Source organism: Felis catus, chromosome B1 (genome assembly GCF_018350175.1).
Source record: "Felis catus isolate Fca126 chromosome B1, F.catus_Fca126_mat1.0, whole genome shotgun sequence".
In the NCBI taxonomy this organism is placed as follows: Eukaryota; Metazoa; Chordata; class Mammalia; order Carnivora; family Felidae; genus Felis; species Felis catus.
The window spans coordinates 145,835,879-145,861,812 of record NC_058371.1 but is presented as its reverse complement, the minus strand read 5'-3'; the positions used below and the strand labels follow the sequence as shown (position 1 = coordinate 145,861,812).

The 25,934-nt window shown below is 35.7% G+C and overlaps 1 protein-coding gene across 1 annotated transcript; it reads left to right on the top strand.

Annotated features, from left to right (window-relative positions):
- Positions 1–9,459: 9,459 nt before the first annotated feature.
- ALB (albumin) lies at positions 9,460–24,843 on the top strand (the record flags this gene model as incomplete). The annotated part of the gene is given in 14 exon segments (NM_001009961.2): positions 9,460–9,548; positions 10,297–10,354; positions 11,239–11,371; positions 13,124–13,335; positions 13,908–14,040; positions 14,662–14,759; positions 16,355–16,484; positions 17,412–17,626; positions 19,050–19,182; positions 20,476–20,573; positions 21,621–21,759; positions 22,349–22,572; positions 24,026–24,158; positions 24,778–24,843. Coding segments are annotated over 14 exon segments (1,827 nt in total). The 5' UTR covers positions 9,460–9,469.
- Positions 24,844–25,934: the final 1,091 nt, after the last annotated feature.

Below are 25,934 nucleotides of genomic sequence, written 5' to 3'. Positions count from 1 at the left end.
ACAGCATTGAGAAGATTGTGAGCATGGGACTGAGATAAGGAGAGGCTCTTAGATTTTGTGGATTTAGTTTTATGTGATTGTTCATGTTCAACACCTACCTGAATTTGCCCATAAATTCAGAAATGACAGTTTTGGTGTGGGGTGTCCATTAGAGAGGAGGCACATAGAACTTGGAGGCAGGGTACCAGTGGGGGCTTTGGGCACCTGGGAGAAGAGCAGTGCTGGGGGTGAGTCCAAAGCATGTGTTTGAGGTTTGTAGAGGGCAGTGGAATGGGAGAGAGGGATTATCATGAGCCCCGGTGAGGGTTTGGGGAGGGAAATGAGTGCCAAGGATTAATTTTTCTTACTTTACAATTTAGTCAAAAGCAATAAGTCTCCCTGCTCAGTGTGTGCCCTCATTTTTAATGACTACTTTAGCTTTCTCCATTTCCCTCAAATATTCAACTCCAAACTCTTTATTCTTTTTTATTTTATTTTATTTTTTTGAGTAGAGTTGACACCCAAGCCTTTCATTCTTAACAATCACTGTTTTACAGAGAAAATGAAATCACAATGAGCCTTCTCACTGGCTTCTAAATGATCACAAGTAATAACAGTCATTGACTCTCAACCTTCTTTCTTTGTCCCCCTTCCCATCCAAATTTGTTGGAAGATTTATTAATACTGCAGATTTTATTTCTCACCTCCTGTTTACTTCTCTAGCCACTCCAATCTGGGTTTTTGATATTATCATTCTAATCAAACACAGCTCTATTCAGGAAATTAGTAACTCCCTTGCAACAGATGTTTTTTCAATTCTTTTTTTTTGTTTGTTTGTTTATTTATTTATTTTGGGAGACAGAGAGTGTGGGCAAAGGAGGGACAGAGAAGAGACACAGAATCTGAAGCAGGCTCCAGGCTCCGGGCTGTTAGCACAGAACCTGACACAGGGCTCAAACCCATGAACCATGACATCATGACCTGAGCTGAAGTTGGATGCTTAACCAGCTGAGCCACCCAGGCACCCCTGTTTTTTCAATTTTTGCCTACCATTCATGTCAGTAATATTTGTAACTCTTTACCTTTTCCACTTATGTGCCCCGATATAACATTGCCTTGCTTTCTCCCCCTCTTCTTTGGCCATCTGTTCTTCGATCTTTGATCTTTCTCAGTACTTCATAATGGGCCTGTCCTTGTTTCACGCAACTCTCTCCCCAGGCTGTCTCTCTCTCCCTCTCTCTCTTTTTTTTTTAGGATTTGTTTTTAAATATGAAATTTATTGTCAGATTGGTTTCCATACAACACCCAGTGCTCATCCCAACTCCCCAGACCAACTCAATCCTGTACTTCTTGATAACCCACCAATAATATTCCGAGCTTAGGCCTTACCTCTGACCTCTGGACTCTATAACCATCTACTTGACATCTCTTCTTAGAGGTATCAAAGATACCTGAAACCAAACATGTCTAAGTCATACTAACGAATGATCTTTCTACATCGCTCTGGTCTTTGTCTAATGTACCATGGACTGGTGTGTCATACCACAAACATTGAATTATACAAGGTGGAAAGCTAGAAGTCATTATGACCCCTATTTTTCTCATCATTCATTTTCAATACATCAAGTCCTGCTAATTTTATCTCCTTGAAGTTTTGAGCTGGGAAGAACCAGCGCCAACCTCTGACCTATCTCTCCTTTCTGCCTACCCCTGTATTCATTCTGTATTATGAAGGGCCTCAGGTATGTACATGTGGAAATGCCTCCTCATATATTCCAGCTCTATCCACATCTCCTCCAAACAGTTGTCTCTTGGCCACTTCTTAGGCCTAGAAGTGAATGTATCAGTGACATGGTCTGCCCTTGGGAAGATATACCCAAGTTAGAGGCCCTCTCAGGCTCCTGAAAAATTTCAGGGCAGGCTAGACAGAGTTCTAGGGTCTGGGTGCCTGAATCATGGTTCAGGAAAGGAGGAAGACAGGTTTTGGTGGTTGCATTCTCTTGGTTTTGTGTACTCAATGGCTTTTGAGACAGTGCATAGCCAAAACAGGCCAATGGAGGCCTTCTAAAGCATGGGTTTTAAAGAAGAGGATTTCTTGCCTGGCTAGTACTGTCCCTAAATATCTCTTCAATCTGTCCACCTGTCTCTGTTTCTACATCACTAATGTAACTCAAGATCTCACCATCTGTTGCAAGGACTACTGCATTAGTCTCCTGATTAGTCTTCCTATATATACACTCGCCCTCTCTAGTCTCTTCCCTACCCTGCTGCCAGTGTAATCTTTCTGTGCATCAATAAGATTATATCATTGCGCTAATAAAATAATTCAACTTCTCATTGCTTTCAGAATAAAACAAAAATACCGTAGCTAGGATGACATAAAAGGCATCTACTCTCATATCTCACACAGTGCTTCTCTCCAACTCTGCCTAGTTTCTCAGTTTCTTTCATGCTCTCTCCTGCCTCAAGCACTTGCACATGCTGTCCCCTATGCCTTGAAAGCTATTTTCTTCCCTTATTCTTCGTGTCCATTTAAAAACTTCCTCAGCATAAACGTTAGATCCCTAGAAAAGCCCTCTCAGACTTCTAGGCACATGATTAAACAAATATATCTTGAATCAGGAACAATTTTTCATCACTAAACATTTGGGTGGTCCACAGCTTTGTCAATCATCTTAGATAAACTATTTTCCCATGGAAATTTTGTAAGTTTCTATAAGAATATTGTTTTGTGCTTATAATATTAAAATGTCCAATCTCATCCTTAGCTTTACCTGGAAATCTAAATAATTGCAAATTCTGCTTCTCTTTTCTGTCTGCCAGTCTGCCTTTCCTTTCTTTCTCACTCCTGCAAGAATTTCCATCATCTTCTAAATTGGGGCCCAACTCTTTGCTTTTTGTATTTTGTCTTTTATCAGCTATTTAGAAATCACACATGTTCATACCATCCTTACTTCCCTCAGTCCTATACCCATTCATTTCATTTCTTCAGGCAGAGTTACTTCACAAGCAAAAATGAACCAGAGAATGCAAATTTGAAGCTTTACAGCCTGTTGAATCATACAGTTAGTCAAGAAGTTAAGAGCCCACACGTCTTATTTACACATGAGCTTGCCCTTGTGTTTAGAGCTTCTCTGCTACTTCTTTTTAAAAACAAAATTTTTTTTAACATTTATTCATTTTTGAAAGACAGAGAGAGACAGAGCGCAGACAGGGGAGGGCTAGAGAGAGAGGGAGACACAGAATCCAAAGCAGGCTTCAGGCTCCAAGCTGTCAGCGCAGAGCCTGATGCGGGGCTCAAACTCATGTACCGTGAGATCATGATCTGAGCCGAAGTCAGCTGCTCAACCGACTGAGCCACCCAGGTGCCCCTCTGATACTTTTTTATCACCCCAGGATAAAGTATCTTGTATCCTACATGCACAGTAATTTATAATGTTGTGTTATAATGATCTTTCGATGTGTCTGTCTTCCTTATTCAACTGTGGGCTCCTTGAAGTCAGCAACTGTCTTATTAATCTTTTGTATCCTCATACACCAGCAAATACTTGACATTCAGTGGTCAATACATTTTTAGCATGAATGAAAGACTAGATTGTACTACTTAAAATAAGTATAAAACATGATTTTCTGGATTGTGCCCTGTCAGCAAGAACGCTGGCGTTCTTAAATAAATAGTGGGTTTGTTGATGCCAGCACAATGTTTGCTGTAGATACCATCTTTCTTGATGTGCATTTTTTTGCCAATTTTCCATGTAACAACAAAGAGAAATTTGGACTCATCAATAACCGTCATTTGCCTTCAAGACATTAAATGCTGTGAGATTAATTAATATAATTTTAATGAGTGAATAAACATTTAGTGGGAAGACAAAATTAAAATTAAATTGAAAGAGTAATTGTATGGATTTTATTGAATAACTTAAGCCATTGGTGTTAAATATACTGAATGTCTCATAACTGAATCAGAAGCATTTTGGAAACAGAGAGCCATTATCAACATCATATGTTACTAAAATTATGTCTTTATTCTACTTGAATTAACATTTTCGTTGCAACAAATTATTATTAAATTAACTATATTTATATATAAAAACTTTATTCCTGTAGATATTATTCTAATAAAAGAGCTTTTATTAGTGCCCCTATGATGACAAACTAATTTTGAAAAATTCAATGCTTATATGTGCAATAATTATATTTAAAAATCATTTGAAAATATTTACATTGTAGTTTATTAAAGTTAAGCTACAAATGAATTTCTCTTTAAAAGATGAACTAGGCCAATTATTTATTTGATATACTTCTTAAGAGTTACAAGTTTTTTTGGATCAAATAATTCACTTCTTAATGTTAGCCCATACATAGATGCTTGAAAAGTTGATGAGAATTTCAAGACTTAACTTCCAAGGTTCAGCTGGGTGGTGGGCTAGAGTTTTAGTTAGATTCTGGCACTGGGAGATTACAAAGCATCTAATAAATTCTAGGCTTTAGAAGACATCAAGAAAAAAAAATCATCCTTTAATGAAAACTTCCTAAATTTGATCCACTGAAGTTTTTTGTTGTTGTTAGTTTTTGTTAGTTTTTAAAATTAAGTTTATTATCTTAATTCCAGTATAGTTAACATACATTGTTCTATTAGGTTCAGGTGTATAATGTAGTGGTTCAACAATTCTACTCATTAGTGCTCATTGAGATAAGTGTACTCCTAATCCCCATCACCTATTTCACCCATTCCCCCCTACATTTGGTAATCATCAGTTTGTTCTCTAGAATCTGTTCTTGGTTTGTCTCTCTCTCTTTTTTCCCCCTTTGCTCATTTGTTTTATTTCTTAAATTCCACATATGAGTGAAATCATACGGTATCTGTCTTTCTCTGATGACTTATTTTGCTTAGCATGATACTTCTAGCTCTGTCCATGTCATTGTAAATGGCAAGATTTCATTCTTTTTTACGGCCGAGTAATATTCCATTATATGTTGTTTGTATGTATGTTTGTATATATATGTATACATATATACATATATGTATATATATATGTATATATATCTCACATCTTCTTTATCCATTCATCTGTTGTGTTAGTTTTTAAAATTTGAGTATAGCTGGCATAAAATGTTCCATTAGTTTCAGGTGTATGATCCACTAAAGTTTTAGCAGAGGAATATTTTAACACTATTAAACTCTCAGCAGCATATTCATTTGTTTGATTTCCATTTGTAGCTATTATTATAAAAGAAGAGTTACTGGAATCAATTTGAAAATATATGTTTATAGATTTTATTGGTTGTTAACTTATATGAAGAATGAATAAGCATGGCTTTCAGGCATTAGCTATATTTTTCTTGAAATGGAAAAATGATAAAAAGATATGAGAAAGTGTCATTTTACTTGTATAGTTTAGGCAAGTTTAAAGGATCTTTTTATTTCTTAAAAATGTCAACCTGAACTAGGTAGAGAGTGATGCCTGAGGAGCCATTGGGCAGGTCAGCAATGAACAAATTCTCAACTTTGGATCCCAAAACCTTAACTTCATATATTCATTCTACCTTCTACCAGTCAGGCCCTTTTCTCATTTTATAAGACTGCTACCTTGGAATATGAATCAGAGAATGTTCAAGGTGAAGGGTTCTTAAAGATAATTTAATCCAACTTGACCCATATGGCATGGAGATATAAATGGATATGTGTGTTCGAGTTTGGAGCTAGAAATTCACATTGAACTGAATTAAACTGCATAGTAAAGAGTTGTGAAATTCACAGTAAATTCCACAGGATCAGTGTACCATGAGGAGAGGCAGAAATAGGGACCCTTCTGTCATGGGAGCTTTGGAGAGGGAGGGACTTAAGAGATGGAACAAGCCAAAGATAGTTATGTCGTGTGGTTATTATAATATAAATGTTCTCCTTGTCTCCTATGAAATCTCCAGCAAATTCTGTATTTCTCATTAATGAAGTGGGTATTTGGGGGGGATTGGCTTATGGAGGGAGATAAGGGGACAATTGATATTTGGATTACAATTTTTTAATTTGCCTTTAGAAATGTCTGTGTAAGTCTATACATTTTGAAAATTAATTTTCTGAATTTCTAATGGGAAATGTATTCTTCACAAGTGAATAAGAAATTAACTCAGTTAAATGTTTCAACTGGTTAGTTTGATGCTTCATGGTCTTTCACTTGTCTACTCTTCTATACTCTTTATGTAGCAGTGCAGGCCCTTCATGTCAGCTAGAACCTGCATATGTCCACAGGATAGTAGGAAGAAGGTTATGAAAAGATTTTCCTGTCTCCAATCTTCTCTCCAAATGGATCCAAATTTCTCATATTTTGGAATGACTTAAGTGTTTGTCTCTCGAAAGCTTCTGTTAAAATACTGAGGCTATTATTGGAGATGGTTTCCACATTGTTATGCATGCCTCACTTTATTTCAAGAGAAGGTAATCCAGTAGTAGTCATCTATTATAGAAAGAAACAGCATAAGGGCTGGACTAAGAAGATGGCCAGATGGAGGGAAACCTGGTTTAAATGACTTGGTGAGAAGCTTCAGGAATCCCAGAGGGTAGTAGAAAGGTATATATAGGTTTAAGGTTATGATGAAGGTGACAAGGAAGTGAGGGACTGGTCCAAAGGGTTGTTTCATGTGCTTCAAAACTTCCATTTCTATCTGGTCAAAAAAAAAAAAAAGAAGAAGAAAAAGGATAAAGACTTAGATTTAATTTCCAGGTATATTTATATTTCAACTAAGCTATTTTTCCTGTTCTAAATGATCAGTATACTATTCTTTTCATATGAAGGAATTTTCTTACCTACTCTCTTTTTAAACTTCTCCCACAAAAATGGGAAAATGTCTAAAAATCATTGGAGCTAGTTTCCTATTTACTTAGAAACTAGATTCTGTAAGCCATATTTATAACTCTTGGTTTAAACATTTACATTTACTCCCATGCCAGAGTCCTTTGATGACTAACTAAATATAAGAGTTTAAAAGCTTGAAGAACAGAATATTTAGAAAAACTAACAAATATGTGGTTTTATTCCTTTCAATATAGAATGTACATGCAGAACTAATAGAAGATAAATGTAGGAATTCTTACTTTGGGAATCCACAAAATATAAATGTTCAAGTGTTTCTTATTAATTAAGATGGATTTTAAGCATGCAGATACTGTTAAGAATTAAATATTTTAATTTCTCAGCCATCTACTAATTTCTCATAAGGATATGTCCATGGAAACACCATATTGGTACCGTAAGGACAAATTCTTTCAGGCATTTTCAATTTTATATTTGAAAGTTATGAGATCTTTATAAATATGGGAAAATCAATTCTAAGTTTCTAGAACCATGATGAATTTGATTTTTCTTTTGTGATCTATATTTACCATCGTATTACAATATAGTATTGCCGTGTAAAGTAGATGGAGAGACTAATATTATTTTCATTTGTTACATCAAAGAACATGCACAATGTGTATGTGTGTATGACAAAGGCCTGTTTTTGTGATTTAGCGATACAATTATATCCAATGATGAGGACTGCCTGTTTGATCAAGCCTTCCTCAAGGACTGATAGAAAAGCTAGGGTTGCACCCTGAATTCAAATAAAAGATGCTTACTCTCTTGGAAGACAAAAAAAATTACATATAATTTACTCAAAAAATTATTTTTTTCTATTTATAAAGTTAGAAAGTTATAAAATAGTATTCTTTTTAAATTTTCTAATATAAGCTTTTGGAATTAAAAATGGTTTTCTAGTCTATTCTATTCCATTTCTATCCTAATGGGAATAATTCTACAGGAAGATATTCTTTGATTTCTTTTTGTCTGTGGCGTGAAAGATAAGTATAGCTCCATTATTCAGCACTCCCTGGTGCTACTTAAGAAAACTCCGTATCTACCCATCTATCATCTATCTATGTATCTATCATCTATTACCTATTATCTCCTGCATCTTTAAAGAAGTGTTTTCCGTTAGCATTTATTTCCAGACTGTGATGGTATTTTATATTTGTGATCCCTTAGGAAGTTATCTTATTAATATATTTCTAACGTCCTAGGTGAAAAAAATGGTGAGAATTGTTTAGTAGCTGTAATTTCTTTCTGCACATGAAGGAGCCGAGAGTGACTTTAACTTCACAGAATACCTGAAAATGACATAAAATAAAATATGATCATAGGAAGTGTATTCCTTTCATCATGTGACTGAATAAAAAAGGTAATGCTTCTCTTGGGGTATTTGTTAGTCTCTATGCCTCCGTGTGCCATACGACACTTGACTGCCAGTTTTGATCGACTTCGTTATTTAATTAAGTGAAATAACTGGCTTGAAACTAATTATTGCTTTGTAGTGTCAGACAAAGTCAATTTTCCTACTGGTTGAAATTTGTGGTTCTTTATCTTTAAAGCAAAAGGGCAGAGATAGAACAGCCCTTCACAGGTAGAGATCAGAATCTTGGGTGGGAAGAGTCATGTTTGCTTTGTTTTCAGACATAATGTTAAATTTGTTTTGAAATAAAAATAACATTAAAGAAGAACATGTGACTTTTTTTATTAAAAGGAAGAAAGGAAAAAAGTGTGAAGCAGGGATGGAAAGAATGTGATCCCTGGTGAAGGTTTAGGATTCTTATAACCTCTAGAGGTTTAATCAAGGCTCAACCTGCCCTGTGTATATTTTTATGGCAGAGATTGTCATTACTGTCACTGTGCCCATTTTCTTCCCCATGTCTCCTTAACTGAAAATTCTATGAGATATGCCTACAATGCATCTAAATATCCTGCCACAGGACCTGAATCATTTGTGGACCAGAGCTGGGATAAGAATGTAGACCTGGACATCCACTTTAGTTGCTATTGTGGCTGTGGCTTTTTCTTAGCTTGCATCTGAGGTAACATCAACTTTTTTTTAGACAGAACATTTCAGGAGAATGAGAATGACATGGAAGCCCTCTTGTGTGTGTGTGTGTGTGTGTGTGTGTGTGTGTGTGTGTGTGCGCGCGCGCACGCGCGCAAATTTTTCATTACTTGATGATAAAAACATAGCTGGAGTTAGTAATAGATACAGTTCAAAGCTTAGCTCTTTTAGTAAGTCTTAATTTCTAATTTAAGTCATCGGTCTGGTTAGAATTTTGCACATATTAAAAATTAAAATATTCAAATGGTAAATCACAAATAAAGAACATGGTAATGAATAATAGGGACAAATCGTTTAAAGTCTTATGTAAAACTTGATGTTTTACATAACTAATGAATTGACAAGGTCTTGTGGAAAAAACAGTTCCAGATGGCAAACATACGCAATGGATTTAGTCAAACGATTTTTTTTTTTGGCAAGAATAATATGAATTTTGTAATCAGTTGGGGGCCAATGAAATACCAAGATGAGTCTGGTTAATAATCTACAATTATTGGTTAAAGAAGTATATTAGTGCTAATTTCCCTCTGTTCGTCCTACCTTTTCTCTTCTATCAACCCCACAAGCCTTTGGCACAATGAAGTGGGTAACCTTTATTTCCCTCCTCCTCCTCTTTAGCTCTGCTTATTCCAGGGGCGTGACTCGTCGAGAAGCACGTAAGAATTCTATTTTCCTATTATTCAACCTTTGTTTTATTTTCCTAGTAACAGAATGGTTTTAGAAAACCCTGCATCTTTAAAGAAGTGTTTTCCGTTAGCATGTATTTCCAGACTGTGATGGTATTTTATATTTGTGATCCCTTAGGAAGTTATCTTATTAATATATTTCTAACGTCCTAGGTGAAAAAAATGGTGAGAATTGTTTAGTAGCTGTAATTTCCTTCTGCACATGAAGGAGCCGAGAGTGACTTTAACTTCACAGAATATAGTTTAATGTTAGAATTCATAGCTCCACATTCCCAAAGGCCTAGGTACTGCACGTTGAGATATAGATGGATAGATAGATAGATATAGATATGAGAAAAACCCCAAAACAGAAACAAAACCCAAAACCTGTGTTGTTAATCTTATAAATAGAATTTATATTTTTCATTTCAGACTGTCCTCTCAGTAGCTTTTAATGGACACTGCAGGAGCATTAGATCTTATCCAAGTTTGAATATAAAGCTATAAATATTTAACAATTTTCATGATTTTTCAAATAGTATCTTTGGTGATAGAAGAACTCTTCCATTTTAATTCAGAACACATAGTTCACCATCATCCTCAGATTTTCTGTAGGGATCAAAGGCCAAGGTTTTGGAGCAAATGACTAATTCGCATGGAGAGAAACACAAAAAGTAACATTATAACTAAGTTGTTTTCTTCAGAATGTAAACCTTTTTTTTTCTTTTCTCCTTTTCAGATCAGAGTGAGATTGCTCATCGGTTCAATGATTTGGGAGAAGAACATTTCAGAGGCCTGTAAGTTAAGATATTGAAGAGTCAAATTGAAAGTTTCTAATAGAGTTGGTTATTATTCTAAAGACCTTATATTCCCATATCATCAGAGTCCAGGCTCTAGAACAATACTATCCAATAGAATTTTGTGCATTGACGGAAATATTTTATATCAGTGCTGTTCAATATGGTAGCCACTGGCCACGTGAGGCTACTGAATATGTTAAATGTGGCAAGTGCAACTGAGGATCAAAAATTTAAGTTGCATTTAATTTTAATTTATTTAAGTCTATACAGTCACATGTGGCTACTGGCCACTTATATGGGACAGTGTACCTCTGGAACGCTTACATAACCTGCATGGTGGGAAAGACTTTAGTATATGGTTTCTTTTGCTGCTCACTTACTAAATTCCTTTACCTAGCAAATAGGTCTGTGGCTCTTGAGACCATTTTAATATTATTTAATCTAATAAAAAGTGGGAAAATAGTTTATTTTTTAAAGGTCAATTTCATGCTACAGTCTGATTAAATGAGAGATGTGTGTGTGTGTGTGTGTGTGTGTGTGTGTGTGTGTGTGCGTGTGTGTTTTAAATAGACAAAGGGCCTATGTAATGTCCCTAGTCCTCATAATTAGACTTATTTAGAATACAGTTTGCTTGCCTGCTCTGTTTGTGCATCTGCGGACATGCATGCACATCTATTTAAACATGGCATAAATACATGTCTTCTTTGCTTAGACAGCCACATATGGCTTCAGATAATAGCTGATGTGGATAGACTTTCTGGCTAATAGTAAGTTGTATATAATACAGAACATATACAGATACACGATTTGTTGTTTAGCGTAGCAAACTACTTTATATTAAAATTTCACCGTGTTTCATGTTTCTATGTCCTTTGTTTCAGGGTACTGGTTGCCTTTTCTCAGTATCTCCAGCAGTGTCCATTTGAAGATCATGTAAAATTAGTGAATGAAGTAACTGAGTTCGCAAAAGGATGTGTGGCTGACCAGTCAGCAGCCAACTGTGAAAAGTCACTTGTAAGTACATTCTGATTTTGACTATCATTTCTTCTTTTTGGTAATCCTGATAATTTCAAAGGAAAAAAATCCAAGTTTAGTTTCCTCAATTATTCCTTTGTAAGCAAGTCTCAAAAGCAAGGCTAGCTTTTGTTTCTTCTACAATAGAGGTGTTCTAGCTACAGCCAGAGGTTTAAAAACATTTCTTTATTAAGACCACACACAATAGTGATAGTTTGTTTCTTTATTATTTGTATTCAAGCTAATTAACATATAGTGTAGTCTTGGCTTCAGGAGTAGAGCCCAGTGATTTCTCTCTTACATATGACACCCAGTGCTCATCCTGAAAAGTGGCCTCGGTAATGTCCATCACGAATTTAACCCATCCCCCCACTCCCCTCCCCTCCATCAACCCTCACTTTGTTCTCTGTATTTAAGAGTCTCTTACGGTTTGCCTCCCTCTCTGTTTTTATCTTCTTTTACCTTCCCTTCCCCTATGTTCATCTGTTGAGTTTCTCAAATTCCACATATGAGTGAAATCATATGATACCTGTCTTTCTCTGACTGACTTATTTTGCTTAGCATAATACCCTCCAGTTCCATCCACGTTGTTGCAAATGGCAAGATTTCATTCTTTTTCATCGCCAATTTCTATTTCTTCTTCAGTGATAGTGTATTTAAATGGAAATTCGTTATTTGTGAAAGTCTCTTTTTAAAATCTGAAGTGTGCTTTCTATCATAGAGGCTAATAGTGAGAGCATGTTTTTTATCTTCAGAAGGCACTCATCTGATTTCTGTGTCAATTTTGTTACTTGGGTAAAATGATAGTATAAGTATATAGTCCTCATTTTAGGGATATTCATATTTTTACATACAATAAACAATCAGGGCATTTATTCATTTTGAAGAACTTAGAACTTGTGGTATTTCTAGGTAGGTCTTCAATACAGGGAGAGGTTTGTTTCTTTCCCCATTCAGTCTGTATATACCTTGCTGGGGGCAAGGTCAGTTTTTATTTATCAGTGAAGGCTTCCCTTCTCTTACTTCCTTCTTTCCATGTATCTTCCCCTCCAGGGAGAATCGGTACTTTAACTCAATATTTTTAACATGATCTTAGGACTCTAAATATGACTTCTAGAAATATATTTGCTTTGCAAATTGATTCTGTCTTCAGCAGTTTATTTTCCCTGGAGTTCCAGTTACTTTCATGATAAAAATTAAGGGGGACAGAAAGAATACATTTAATGGAATGTGTTTTGAGACAAATGTTTCTAGAATAAAAAAGATCTATATTTTCATATAATAATTAATAAACAGTAAATTGTGTTACTCTTCAGTTTTTGAATGGCATCTACTTAAAAGCTGGACCCTCAGAAAAGAGCAGATCAAATGAGAAACTCTCTGAGTACTTTCTTTCCTCATGTGAATTCACCTACTACTTAGAAGACTATTTTCCCTTGATTTTTTTATTAGCTCTTCCAGCTTGTAGCCTATAGAAATAGGAGCAATGTTCATTCCTTAAAGCCATTGATTGTCTTGTTGCCTTTCCTTTTTATTCACTGTCAGTAATCATGTGATGGCTAATTCCTGCAAAAATTACATAGATGGTCAAATCCTGGGAAACTATCTACACCTGAGGAAAAAAGTGGATGTTAAATTTACATGGTTTCCTAACCAAGGTTTACCGATACATGAAACTTTTTAGACTGCTCTTTGGGTGCAAAGAAAACAAAGTACCTCCCCATGATTTGAAGTCTGCTCTCTTCCATTTAGCACGAACTCTTTGGAGATAAACTGTGTACAGTTGCCTCTCTTCGCGACAAGTATGGTGAGATGGCTGATTGCTGTGAGAAAAAAGAACCTGAGAGAAACGAATGCTTCCTGCAGCACAAAGATGACAATCCCGGCTTCGGTCAGCTGGTGACCCCAGAGGCTGATGCCATGTGCACTGCCTTCCACGAAAATGAACAGAGGTTCCTGGGCAAGTAAGTAATAAGATTTTTATGCTGCAAAATGAAACATTAGGAAATAGATCAAGGCTTATGATAACAATTGCTACCATAAAAAACATTTTCAGCATTAAGGCTTAGAAGCTTTCATTCTAATGATAATTTTCCAAGAAGTTATATTTGATACTACAAAATTCTCCATGATAAAAAATGTGATCAAAGATCTTTTGGAGTTCATTAAAACAGGACATGCTCTGTATAAAAAACTGAGATTGAGGTCTGTTAAAATATTATGAAGATATGTATTTATTCTCAGAGCTGATTTTGTTTTAGTCAAAAACATTATATTACCAAAATTTAACCATTTTATACGTGTGTGTGGGTATATGTGTGTACATATATATAAAACTTTATACATATATAAATATATATATAATTTATATGTATAAGTTTAGCCTTTTCACGGACTTACAGAATGACAAAGTCAAGGTCATCGTGTGCAAATTGAGATTAACTGGTAAATTAGATGAGATTGTTGATTACAGTTGTTCCTGTAATATTGTTTGCTGCAGAAACATGACTGCCTGTTTTTCTTTTTAAACATGTAGATACTTATATGAAATTGCCAGAAGACATCCTTACTTTTATGCCCCAGAACTCCTTTACTATGCCGAAGAATACAAAGGAGTTTTTACAGAATGCTGCGAAGCTGCAGATAAAGCTGCCTGCCTGACACCAAAGGTATGTGTCTAAATGTATCACTGTGTATGTGTCTAAATATCCTGCGTCTTTTATGGCGTGGGTCACTACAGTGACATACAGAAACTCATCTGTAAAACTGCACAGCAAGGGGCCACAGTTTTGTTAATCTTTTCACGAGCCTTTTTTCTACTGGGTAGGGAATTCGAAGCAGAGAATTCAACTGCCTCTAGAAGGCTGGGTTTATTCACCCATTCCATAAATATTTATTATGGACTGTATTCTCTAAGGAGCTTATTGATGTTGTGAGAGTTGGTGGAGGAGGGGTTGAGATCAATTGTAAGTGAAATTAAGAAGTCAGAAAAATTGTATTCCCTGGGATATTAGTGTACTCTGTGCCTCCACATTTCCCTTCAGGTCCCTTTTCCCTGGCGAAGCCTCCATGCTGGTTCTTAACCACCTAGAGGCTTACGCTCTGACCAGACTGATTGTCCTCCTCCTCCATAGCAAAATAATTGTTTGCCAATAGTAAGCACTTGGGAATTTAGGTGTAAATGATCTCTTTAAAATTCCATGTGGCACAGTCTCATCTGAACTTATGAAGGGGTGTTTCGCATGGAATTTTCCTTTTCTAATTTTTCCCAAATCATTTCTTTTTTGCAGGTTGATGCTTTGAGAGAAAAAGTACTGGCTTCATCCGCCAAAGAGAGACTCAAGTGTGCCAGCCTCCAGAAATTCGGAGAAAGAGCTTTCAAAGCATGGTATTTTACACTTAGTTTGAATCTTTGTAATGATGTAGATGATTATGGTTCAGATGACAAAAATGTACATTTATGTGGCACCTTACGTGATGCTTTTACACGCATCTTTTCGGTTGTTTAAAAGGCAGAAATTAACAGCAGTGAAAATCAGAACATCAGTGACAATTCCTCATAATTTTTTTTATCATATTTTTTCTAAGTCGTCAAAGAATTTAGAGGGTATCTTTTTTTGTCTTTAAGGTATCTAATCTCCCACTTATTTATAAAAACTAAAGATCCCTTTCTAATGATCCAGTATTTTTACAGAGCAGTAGTCAGTGTCTTCTACTTAATTCAACCCACCCTCCCCATCCATTATGTGGAAATATTTGTCCTTTTATGTTCTGATAATTCAATTTAGCCATCGAGGTTAGTATTCATTTTCTTATAGCTTCAGCTCTGTCGTGAATCTCTTGTTTTTGTCTGGGCCTCTGTTTTTATATTACTTCGCTGGTGGAAGGAACATTCTTCAGTTTCTAAGCCAAGAGAAATCCCCTCTCCCCTATCCCTCACATGGTAGTCAACAATGAATCAACAGCAACAGGAGAGGAATGAAAATAATAGACATTCTGTGAGCTCTCTAGATACCATCACTTGAGCTATCTTTGCCTGCCGTGTCTCCCATCCACTCCACCAAAATCAACTAACTCAGTAAATAAAACAACCCCAACGGGAAATGATAAACAGTTAAACAGGCTGTGATTGGTCTGGGGGAAGAAGAAGCTTTGAACAGATTTAGGAGACTCTGACTTGATTTGGGAAGGCATACGGATATTCGCCTTTTACATGTCATAGAGTTTAGACACCGTGTTGGATCAATTTCTTGGTGAAAGTATGCTTAATCAAAATTCCCTCATTTTGTAGAAGTTATGAATTTCTTTTTTCTCAGACACCTTTAGAAGTCAGGGAGCTCGATTAAAAAAAAGATAACAGGAGTTTGCATGGCATGTTCCGGTTTGTAAAATATTTTTGCATGGATCAACTAACTTAATCCTCACATCAGTCCTGCAATTTAGCATGCTGTTGTGACTGGGTAGAGGCTGAGTCTTGCCTAGGGTCCCACTTCTAATACGTGATAAAGCCAGATTGAGAAACCAGGTCTGGGCTCCAAACTTGATGCTTCTCCACATGTTGCCTATTTTATTTCACTTTGTTTTTTTAAAGATTTTATTTTTAAGTAATCTCTACACCCAGAGCAGGACTTGAATTTACAACACTGAGATCAAGAGTCACAAACTCTTCTGACTGAGCCAGCCTGGTGTCCCTTATGTTGCCTCTTTTAGAATCTCTTCTTGATTTTTGTTTTTATGAATGGCTGGACTTCTATCAAACACACACACTCTTAAAATGGCTAATTCTGCCCTAAAGAAACATTTTGTCCTAAGATAACCATGTGGTTCAGAACTAGCATTAAAAAAAAGGAACCAACAAATTTTACAAATTATTTCTTTATGCTGTTTTGTCCTGAACTTTCTTGGTTCAAGTAGTATTTTCCTAGTGATTTCACATAAAATATTGCATGTTATTAATGTTTGGATGGGAAATTTTCTTCTTAGGTCAGTAGCTCGTCTGAGCCAGAAATTTCCCAAGGCTGAATTTGCAGAGATTTCCAAGTTAGTGACAGATCTTGCCAAAATCCACAAGGAATGCTGCCATGGTGACCTGCTTGAATGTGCAGATGACAGGGTAAAGTATACTCTTTGGTAACACACGTGGTTCAGTTGGTAGTAGGAATTTGCTTAGTATTATTGGTGAAGCTGACAATGGGTTGAAATTGTTTTCTATGCACAATCTGCTCAATTCTTTGCCTGCCTTATGGTACTTTTTTGTTGTCGTTTATTTAAACCTGGCCACCTCACTCATGAAATGATCTGATAAACGCATTCACTAATTTGTAACCCTTTCAGTCATATTCTGAGAACAAAGGCTTTCACTGAAGTAGGACAGCTGGTAGAAAGGTAGATTTCAAAGAAAACTTTTTTGGGAGGTGGGTGGAATTGGAGAAGGGCTAGTTGCTAAAGAGATCTTTGGAAATTATGTAATTTTTTGCCCCTCTATATTCTCTTAGTTAACCATCTTTGTTAACTATGCAAATATTTAGCATGAGATCTCTTTTCCCCAAACTTGAAAATATGACCAAATACCAGAATCCTAATCTCTCAGGATACTTTCTGGAAAATTTAAGGCAAATATTTTACATGTGTAAATAGAAACTGTGACTATGGTCTTGACTAGTTTTTCAAAAATATCTCACATTTTATTTAGTTATCTGGTTTCAAAATGCCTGTACTTAATTTGAGGGAAATATTTGGAAAAATAGTACTGAGTTTTAATTTAAAAATTTAAATGCCTTAGTGAGAAATATAAAATTAATGATAACCAATATGGGCCCCTGTCACTGATCGGTCTTTTGTAATCAAGTGGAAATATTTTAGTAATTCTATCCGAGTCTCTAGTCTTGGGAGCGCAGACTGAAAGTGTTCATGGAAGGCATGTTGGTATGTGTATGGTCTTAGAATACAATAAAGATGTTTTGCCAACATAATAAAGGTCTGAGGAGAAAGTGTAGCCATGTCAATTTACATTGAAAAATTTTTATCAACCTGCTTACAGGCGGACCTTGCCAAGTATATATGTGAAAATCAAGATTCAATCTCCACTAAGCTGAAGGAATGCTGTGGTAAGCCTGTGTTGGAAAAATCCCATTGCATCAGCGAGGTGGAAAGAGATGAGTTGCCTGCTGACCTGCCCCCGTTAGCTGTTGATTTTGTTGAAGATAAGGAAGTTTGCAAGAACTATCAGGAGGCAAAGGATGTGTTCCTGGGCACGTAAGTGGATAAAGAATAATCCCTCCATAGCTTTTCTATGGTCTCAAGATTCAGGAAGAGATACTAGGCTTTCCTTTGGCATTGCTACAATTTCTGTGTTGTCTACAATACTTCTTAATCCTTCCCTCTTCTAGTTTTTAAGTTTTTTTTTTTGCAAAAGTTAATTAGTTTTAAAAAGTTATTATAAACTAATACATAGTTATGGTAAAAACTCAATCAATAGAGAATAGGGAAGAGGAGGGAAGTAGTAAAAGTTTCTATCCTTGCCCCCATTCCATTCCTTTTCTCCTCAGGGATATTTCTGGAAATACCTCTAGGAACATTTGTATATACATAAATTATACACATATTATTCATTCAAAGAGTATTTCTTGAACTTACTACAATATATATGTGTGAATATACATAATACATCTTTGTATCTCTGTATATCTGTATCTATTTATCTACCTACCATTTATCTATCTATATAAAAAAATATAAAGAGAAGTTGGAATCTGCTTTATATTTGGTTGTTCATAAAGTCTGCTTTATACTTGGTTGAACAGACCAGAAATAACAGTAGCATGGCAGGGCAGCATGAAATTCTGTGACAAAATAAATGATTACATATAGTCAGTAAGTGGGGTGTTAGACTTTGCATTTCTGTTGTTGGATTATAACAGTGTAATGTGCACTATGTATTTTACATAAAGATTAAAGATTTTATTCATGCAGTGGGGAAAAAGAAAAAATTAAGAATATATCTCTATCTATCAGAACCTTTTTGAGATATAGTCCAAATTATTAAAAAAAAATACATAATAAAAACGGGGTGGGGCGCCTGGGTGGCGCAGTCGGTTAAGCGTCCGACTTCAGCCAGGTCACCATCTCGCGGTCCGGGAGTTCGAGCCCCGCATCAGCCTCTGGGCTGATGGCTCGGAGCCTGGAGCCTGTTTCCGATTCTGTGTCTCCCTCTCTCTCTGCCCCTCCCCCGTTCATGCTCTATCTCTCTCTGTCCCAAAAATAAATAAACCTTGAAAAAAAAATAAAAAATAAATAAAAAAAAATAAAAACAGGGGTCACTCATCAAATATTTAATATGTGCCAGACAGGGTATGCTTTGCATTGATTATGTCATGCATTTCTCGCAACCCACCTTGTGAGATAGGTGCTGTTATTATCTGCAATCTACAGAGAAGGCAGCCAAGTCTGTAATCATTTTAATAAGTTGCTTAAGGTGATATAGTAAAATAGGTGACATAGCCAGGATTTGAATGCAGGTAGCTTTAGTTCTGAACCCCAGACTCTTAGTCATTAACCTTCCTTGCATGGGGTCTAGTCGAACTCAAATCTTTGGGATATGAGTTACTCTTGAGGCTAGTTAGGTGATTTGTCTTGCTCATTCGTCCAATTAAATCTATTTTATTTTCATCTGAATTAGGTTTTTGTATGAATACTCAAGAAGGCACCCTGAATACTCTGTCTCATTGCTACTGAGACTTGCCAAGGAATATGAAGCCACCCTAGAGAAGTGCTGTGCCACTGATGATCCTCCTGCTTGCTATGCCCATGTGGTAGGTTTCTCAAGGGAAAAAAAAATGGAGCTGTCTGGCTGGTGAGCCTTCATAATGAGAAAGAAAAATAATGCAAGAATGTAAATTGTTAAATAGTGCAACTTATATCTTTTCTTGACATGGCTTTAATTCTGTGCTCTTAAACATTATAGGAAAAATAGATGGCTAATAAGACTTAGAATAGCCTAGAAGGGAAAGATATAAAGGGTGCAACCTCTAATTTCAAAAAATCTTGACCACGCTTTTTTCTTTTTTGTGTTCCTGGGAACAAAATAAGATAAATATTAATTTCAATTAAGGGACTTAGATATATAGTTAACCAGATTCCAAGATTGATCAAATATCAAGAAGTAGAGTCTTAGAATGTTATCCAGCTGTACATTGTTTACTTTATTGTAAATGCTGGTAAACAGTGGTTAATAAACAGTTTTATATTCCTTAAAAAAAGAATTGGCATCTTAAGGAAGACTGTGAGATCTAGTCATCCAGAATATTTTCAAAATTTTTGGAAAAAGTTTAGGAATTGTCTTACAAGAATTTATGTAAGGAGAGAAAACCTGTTCTGGAGGATTTTTGCCATATTTAGCCATCCCCAACAGATTGTAACATGTTTAAGATAGTTAGCACTCCTGGCATATACAGTGGTTTCCAAACTTCAGAATCAAAGAAAAGTCATTCTTTGCTCTACCAAGAACTTACTCTATGCCAGGTACCATACTGGAGTCCTTGACCAAGGTAAAATCTCTTATCTCAGGGAGCTCAGAATCCAACTAGAGATATGGTTTAATGATAATGATACATAAAGTCATAGCCATCATTTATTGAGCTTTTATTATCTTCCAGGTACTGTTTTAATTGTATTAACTCAGGTGGTTTATAGAACAATTCTCTGAGGTGAATACCATCTTCATCCCCATTTTGTTTATTTATTTTTCTTTTTTTCTCTTATTTTTCTTTTCTTTTCTTTTCTTTTTTTCATCCCTATTGTAGAGGTAAGGGTTCTGAACCTTGGGTATGGAAAGTAAAGTTACACAGTTAGAAAATGGGTCAAGTGGCCTGGCTCAAAAACCAGCAGTAGCACACCAGAGCCTGAGTTTCTTAATCCCTTTTACTATACAGTCTCACCAAATAAAATAAATAGTTTGGACATATTGTAATAGATTTGGCATCAAAGATCTAATTAATGACTTTGGGCAAAGGGTGGAAGGATCTCTTTCTGCCTAGAAGGATGAAAAGCAACCTTCGTATGGTCCTAAGGTAGAATTCTGTCAACACAATTCTGTTCTCTTTCAGTTTGATGAATTTAAACCTCTTGTGGAAGAGCCTCACAATTTAGTCAAAACAAACTGTGAACTTTTTGAAAAACTTGGAGAATATGGCTTCCAAAATGCGTATGTATTTTTGTTTATCGGCTGATTATTTTCTTGATCAATTTGTAATTTATTAAAACTTAATATAGATACCATTTATCATAGAGATTTTAATCATGAAAATACAGTATATATTTCTCATCTCTCTCCATCAAGAAAAACTGGAGGAGGAGACAGAAAATGGTTAATGGGATGGAGAATCCTATGTTTGAGTGTGGTTTAAAAAATTGGTCTCTTGAGATTGGAAAGGAAAATACCACATCTTGGAATATAGGAGCTGAGGATGCCCCTTGAAGGTTAAAAAATAGCTTATGGGCAAACAAAATACAGTGATGCTTTACAAAGGAGGAAATGGTAGGCTTTGAATGATAGTAGCTCGAGAAGTAATATATAAGCCGATGGACAAATGTCCTGATCTACTAGAGCCTTATCTATGGAGGTAAAGACAAGAAGAGACACATCATTCAGCAGATATTTATGTTAGCACTCTTCTAACTATGGGTATTAGGGATAACAACAACAATGAACCAGGTATAGTCTCTTCCTTTTAGTAGATTATAGTCATATATGACTTTCAGTGGTGATTGGAATTCTGAGTAAATGATTACTATGTGCTAGATATCATGCCAGGTTGATTGCATGCTTTTTAAAAATTTTAATTTAATACTTGTACCATCCTTATTGAGTCAGGTATAGTTTCTCCCATTTTATAGATGAGAAAATTTATACATATCTTTCAGATTTAGCACAAGGCTGATATATATCAAGCTGTCAGTGGGTTTTATTGAAAGAAAGAAGCAATTAATAAATATACTAGTGTCACCGAATTCTAATAAGGTCAGTCACTTTCTTAAGAGTATGCAGCACAGGTGGAATCAAAGATAGGCTTACCTAGTTACTCAGGACAAGGTCCTCCCCCATGCTATTCCACTGACCTGGATATGGAGATAATTTTATGAACAGAAAGTCATTTTGTTGATTTTGGCTAAGTGTTCTTTGTTTGACCTGCTGTGTTTGAGAAAGACAGTTTCTTGCCTGGCTGAAAACACATGGATTATTTTGTTACAGGCTCTTAGTTCGTTACACCAAGAAAGTACCTCAAGTGTCAACTCCAACTCTCGTGGAGGTCTCAAGAAGCCTAGGAAAAGTGGGCAGCAAGTGTTGTACGCATCCTGAAGCAGAAAGACTGTCCTGTGCTGAAGACTATGTGAGTCTTTTAAGTACAATAAGTTAAGCATGATGAATTTTTGCCGTTAGATATTGACAAAGCTAACTTTCAGAAGCAGGCTGGACTACATGTGCTTGCATGCACATGTGTGTATGTGTGTGGTAGTGGCCGCCAGGACTTGGCCACTTATATTACCCAGGCCATCACAGTGAGAATTTGTATAAGATCCCCAAAATGATAAATTGTTTTGGAAAAAAATCCATGAGTTTTCAATGTTTCCCCTGGCATTTAAAAATCTTTCTTAATCTTTGGGGTCTTTTTTTAAAGTATAAGACTGTTTCCTTCCCACTCCAACACATATCTCAGGACTCACATCAAATTATTTTAATCGTTATTTTCTCAAGTGAATAATTCTTAAAATGTAGACATATTTAAAGGAGAAAATACTTTAAAAAGTCTCTTATTACTTGTAGTTCTTAAAGATAAGCAAATCGCTACCTCAAATCAACCTTGGATTCAGTCTTGCTAGTTAATATATAACATGTTTTTTTTGTCCATTGGAAAGTAGAGGTTCATGGAAAACTTTTATTATGCTTTTTCAATTTTTGCTCTTCCACCTGTTCTTTAGCTGTCCGTGGTCCTGAACCGGTTGTGTGTGTTGCATGAGAAGACCCCTGTGAGCGAGAGAGTTACCAAATGCTGCACAGAGTCCTTGGTGAACAGACGACCATGCTTTTCTGCTCTGCAAGTCGATGAAACATATGTTCCCAAAGAATTTAGTGCTGAAACATTCACCTTCCATGCAGATTTATGCACACTTCCTGAGGCTGAGAAACAAATCAAGAAACAATCGTGAGTAGTGTTTCATTGCTGTAAGCATTTATCATTTTGAGAGTGAGAATTGTAAATTGAAATGAGTAACTTTTTCTGAAGCAGTGATTATATTCCTTAGAAAAGAGTATTTAATTAAGTATTGGCCTTAGTAAGCTGATTAAAGTGTCAAGAATAAAATGGATAGCTTTTTGTTTTCCTAGCAAAAAACCTCTATATTACAATCTTGCCTATAAATCATTCAGAATAATCTTGTGCATACAAGCTGCAGTGGAATAATGTTTTAAGATGAGTCCAGTAGAAAAAGATGAACAGTTAACTGATACATTTGTGCAAAGAGCAAGTTAGTTAGTAGAAAGAATTGGTGAATTTATTTCTAGGCATGAATGGCTATTTTAAGTTTGTTCTATGGCAGCCAACAGACAAGGCAAATCCCCAAGATATAACTTTTGAGAATGGAACTTGGGTGGAAACCATATAGAAAAATGAGTTCTGAGGCTTGATGCCCTATTGATGTCACAGGAGTTAAAAGTGCATGACATTTAGCACCATAAAGTTGCTATCATCTCTCGAGGTTCTAATCATAGTCATAGATTTATGAGTAATATTGCAAAACTTATCATACCCATGTGACTCTCTCTCTAGTACTATTATCTCTGCAGATGTCAGTGAAAGAGAACCATCACCTCCCAGAAGTTTGATTAGTTTTATTACTGATGGCCTTCCCAATATTAACTGAATGGAGTAAATTTCACAGACCAAATATAAAGATTCTTAGAAACTTTTTAGATGAAGTCCAACAAGACAATTAAACTTTTAAGGATCAGTTTTAGCTCTTAAATCACTATAAAATTCAATTCAATATTGTATAACTTCTAAAATGTGAAGAATGTAAAAATGCAATGACCTATCCTTTCTAGACATTTACGGTAAAGAGATCTATTGATTTATTGAGATTTATTGACACTAGATGTGCTGAACAATTTACACTGATTATCTCATTTGATCCTTCCACCAACCCTAGGAAGGAAGATTTTATTCTCATTATGCAAATGAGAATATTAAAGCTTATTGTGGTAAGCCTGGGCCTCAAGCTCAGAATTGCCTCACTCCAAGACTTATAAACAATAATACAGCTATCTTTACTATCTCCATTTTTCTTTTTCCTTTTTTTTAAATTGAAGTGTAGTTGACATGCAATGTTACATTAGTTTCAGGTGAACAACATAGTGATTTTACAAGACTATACATTCTGCTGTCCTCACCACAGGTCTAGCTCCCCTCTGTCACCACACAACACTGTTACAATACCAATGACTGTATTCCCTAAGCTGTCATCTTTTATTCCTGTGACTTATCCATTCCATAAGTGGAAGCCTACATCTCCCACTCTCCTTCCATCTCCATTTTTCTTTATGTGAGTAAACTTTTTTCTGATTTTTATCGTTCTTGTTTTGTTTTCATTCAAATGCAGTGCACTTGTTGAGCTGTTGAAACACAAGCCCAAGGCAACAGAGGAACAACTGAAAACTGTCATGGGGGATTTTGGAAGCTTTGTAGACAAGTGCTGCGCAGCTGAAGACAAGGAGGCCTGCTTTGCTGAGGAGGTGCTGGACTTTCTTCATTTTCATATGGCTGATTTCCTTTGTTGTTATGTTCGACCAGGCGAGGGCTTAGGGCTTCATCTATCTTAGGGATACTCTGTACATTTAGGATCAGAATCTTATTCCACATACAATTACCCAACAAAATTACTTAAATAGCTCTTGTTTTTGTTTTATCTCCTGCCTCACTGGAGCATATTGGGAAATGTTTACAGTATTTGTTCTGTTTCCAAAGTTGTGATATTTATGAATATAGATAAATATTTGTGAGGCTCAAGTCTTTGGTAGAGATAGCATGAAGCCAGAACACTAATTTATTTAAACATGTTCTTGAAAAATGCTGGTTTGTAACTTGGTTGAATCTGAGTTTGATTTTACAGGTTAATGGGGGAAGTTTATATTTACTGTTTCCCTCTATGACTTGACAGTAATGTTTTTATTCCTTTGGGAACAGTGGATGTCAGTAAGCTTCCTTGTAGATATTCTAGTACTAAACTGGAATTAAAGAATGTGATGCATGTAAAATTAGTTTGTAATCACAAATGGCTGTATAAATGTTAATTTTTTTATCCTAATAGTGATGCTAATATTTTCCCCAAATCTGTCATTTTTCTTTATTTAGGGTCCAAAGCTTGTTGCTGCAGCTCAAGCTGCCTTAGCCTAAAACAACACAATCACAACATCTCAGGTAACTATACTTTGCATTATTTTTTTTTAAAAAGTAATTATAATAGTTATTTTTAAAATAGCAAAGATTGCTATTTACCAAGAGCCATATAGGCCAGTGCCAATCACTGTTCTAAGACCTTTATATATATTAATTTATTTAATTCTCACAATAGTTGTCTGAATTGAGTGCCATTATTTTTCCTATTTCACAGATGAGAAAATGAAGGCACAGATCACAGCATAGTTTCCATAATTTACCCAAGGACCACCCAGCTAGTGAGAGGTGGAGCCACAATTCAAAATCCAAACCAAAGCTTGAGAATTAACCACTGTCCTGTTCTGACCTATTATGACATAGTAGACAGAATCACTAAACCAAATGATGGCTCAGCAGTGGGGTACTTAGGTGTTAGGCTGGACCATATGCAAATGCATTTTTTAAAGATAAAAACCAATTGCATAGTAATGATTTCACATGGTGCAACCTAATAGCCCAGTAACAAATTAATTTCATTGGAGAATATGATAGATCTACTGTACGTGAACTTGCACTTTATAGTGATTAATTTGCTACTAAGGTGCACTTCAAAATTTAAATGTTTAAACATAAACATGTTTCAGTGATTTGGGTTGTAATATTTGGGGGGAAATTAAAAAATAAAATCAACTCTCTTTTTTAATTTGTAAATTATTTATTTATTTATTTATTTATTTATTTATTTATTTATTTCATTTTATTTTAGACCGAGAGAGTAAGCAGAGGAGGGGCAGAGGGAGAGAGAGAGAGAGAGAGAGAGAGAGAGAGAGAGAGAGAGAGCCTTAAGCAAGCTCCACACTCATCACGGAGTCTTACAGAGGGCTTGGTCCCACCACCCTGGGATCATGAGTGGGATCAAGAGTTGGATGCTCAACCAACTGAGCCACCCCGGCACCCCTCAACTCCCTTTTTTTTAAAACAAATTGTCCAACTATTTTCTAACATGAATTTATTTTCATATTTTCCAAACTGACTGTAAGGTCTACCACCTCTACTTGGTTGTCACTTACTCTCTGCCCACTTGATAATACCTACATATTGTGCGTTCGGATGAGGAAGTAACTTTGTATCTC